The following is a 1,102-nucleotide window of genomic DNA, read 5'->3' as shown; positions in this document are numbered from 1 at the left end:
GCCTGAAATCAGCAATAATCACCAAGAACATAGATTAGGAGATTAAATTTGGGAGATCATAGGACCATGGCTCTAACAAATCTAATGGGAAAAAAAATGAAAAAGAAAAAAAAAGAAACCTCTGTTATTAATGTAGTTTTTCTAAATGGAGATATTAAAGGAAGTCTTTATATCAGTTCCAGTTGTTTTCTAGTTCCATTCATTCTTCAATATTTTTTTAAGATTCACACAAGCAAGTCAAAATAAATGTAAACTACATGAATCTAGACGCTCTTATTTATTTTGTATCCTCAGCATCTCTAAATTCCTGTCATTCAGTAAAGGGCAGCCAAATATTTGTTGAAAATAGAAATGAATGTATAGGAAATCAAAAGTAAAAAAAAATTGGATATAATTCCATAAAATATTAAGTGCAATAAGATTATAGTCTTATTCTAATAAACATTTCTATAGCACAAATTTACTGCTGTTAAAACAACTTCTGCCTGTTTTGTTTTAGTGGATATTTAAGATGATACAATTATTGATAGATATTTCAACTAAAGTGATCAGAAAACCTTTACAATTAGAGCTAAATCTTCTAAACACACATAACTTAGTGCCTACTCTGACTTACATTGATACATAATTGAAATGAGTATTAAAAATTGTTATAATTTATTATGCATAATTTTGTATATAGTTAATGATAATTAATTTTAAAAAAACACATTCCTTTTGTTAAATGAATTTGCAAGTAGAATGTTTACTGTAAAAATGTTGACTTCAATTCTTTAACAGTGTTTTTTTCAACTGATGATATATTTTCATAACCAGCCATTAGACATACATGCCATTCTGCATTGTCATCTTCTTTCCCAAGAGTTAGTAACTTGGTGAGTGGGTTTCCTGTGGGGCCAGCATCATTGTCCGGAGTTGTGTGTCCATGCTGTACCAGGAGTGCACTGCTTGGAGATTGTGACCGTTTGAGAGTCTGGCTGATGATCTGGTGATCAAGCGTCATGAAAGAATTTACTTGCTGTCTCTGGGCTTTCTGTAGCTCAGGCCTTGCAGGACTTTCCAGGTGTGCTGGGACCTACAAAATTGAAACCCAACAATTACA

At 31.9% G+C, this 1,102-nt stretch overlaps 1 protein-coding gene across 1 annotated transcript in view; it reads right to left on the bottom strand.

Annotated features, from left to right (window-relative positions):
- The window catches only part of TFEC (transcription factor EC), a 154,095-nt gene that overhangs the window by 37,339 nt on the left and 115,654 nt on the right, over positions 1-1,102 (bottom strand). The window contains exon 2 of the mRNA XM_012652739.1: positions 830-1,075. Within this exon, the coding sequence (XP_012508193.1) occupies positions 830-1,075 (246 nt within the window). The remainder of the gene's footprint in view (positions 1-829; positions 1,076-1,102) is intronic.

The sequence above is a fragment of the Propithecus coquereli genome, unplaced genomic scaffold (assembly GCF_000956105.1).
Source record: "Propithecus coquereli isolate 6110/MARCELLA unplaced genomic scaffold, Pcoq_1.0 Scaffold4, whole genome shotgun sequence".
In the NCBI taxonomy this organism is placed as follows: domain Eukaryota; kingdom Metazoa; phylum Chordata; class Mammalia; order Primates; family Indriidae; genus Propithecus; species Propithecus coquereli.
This window is presented reverse-complemented; position numbering and strand designations above follow the sequence as displayed.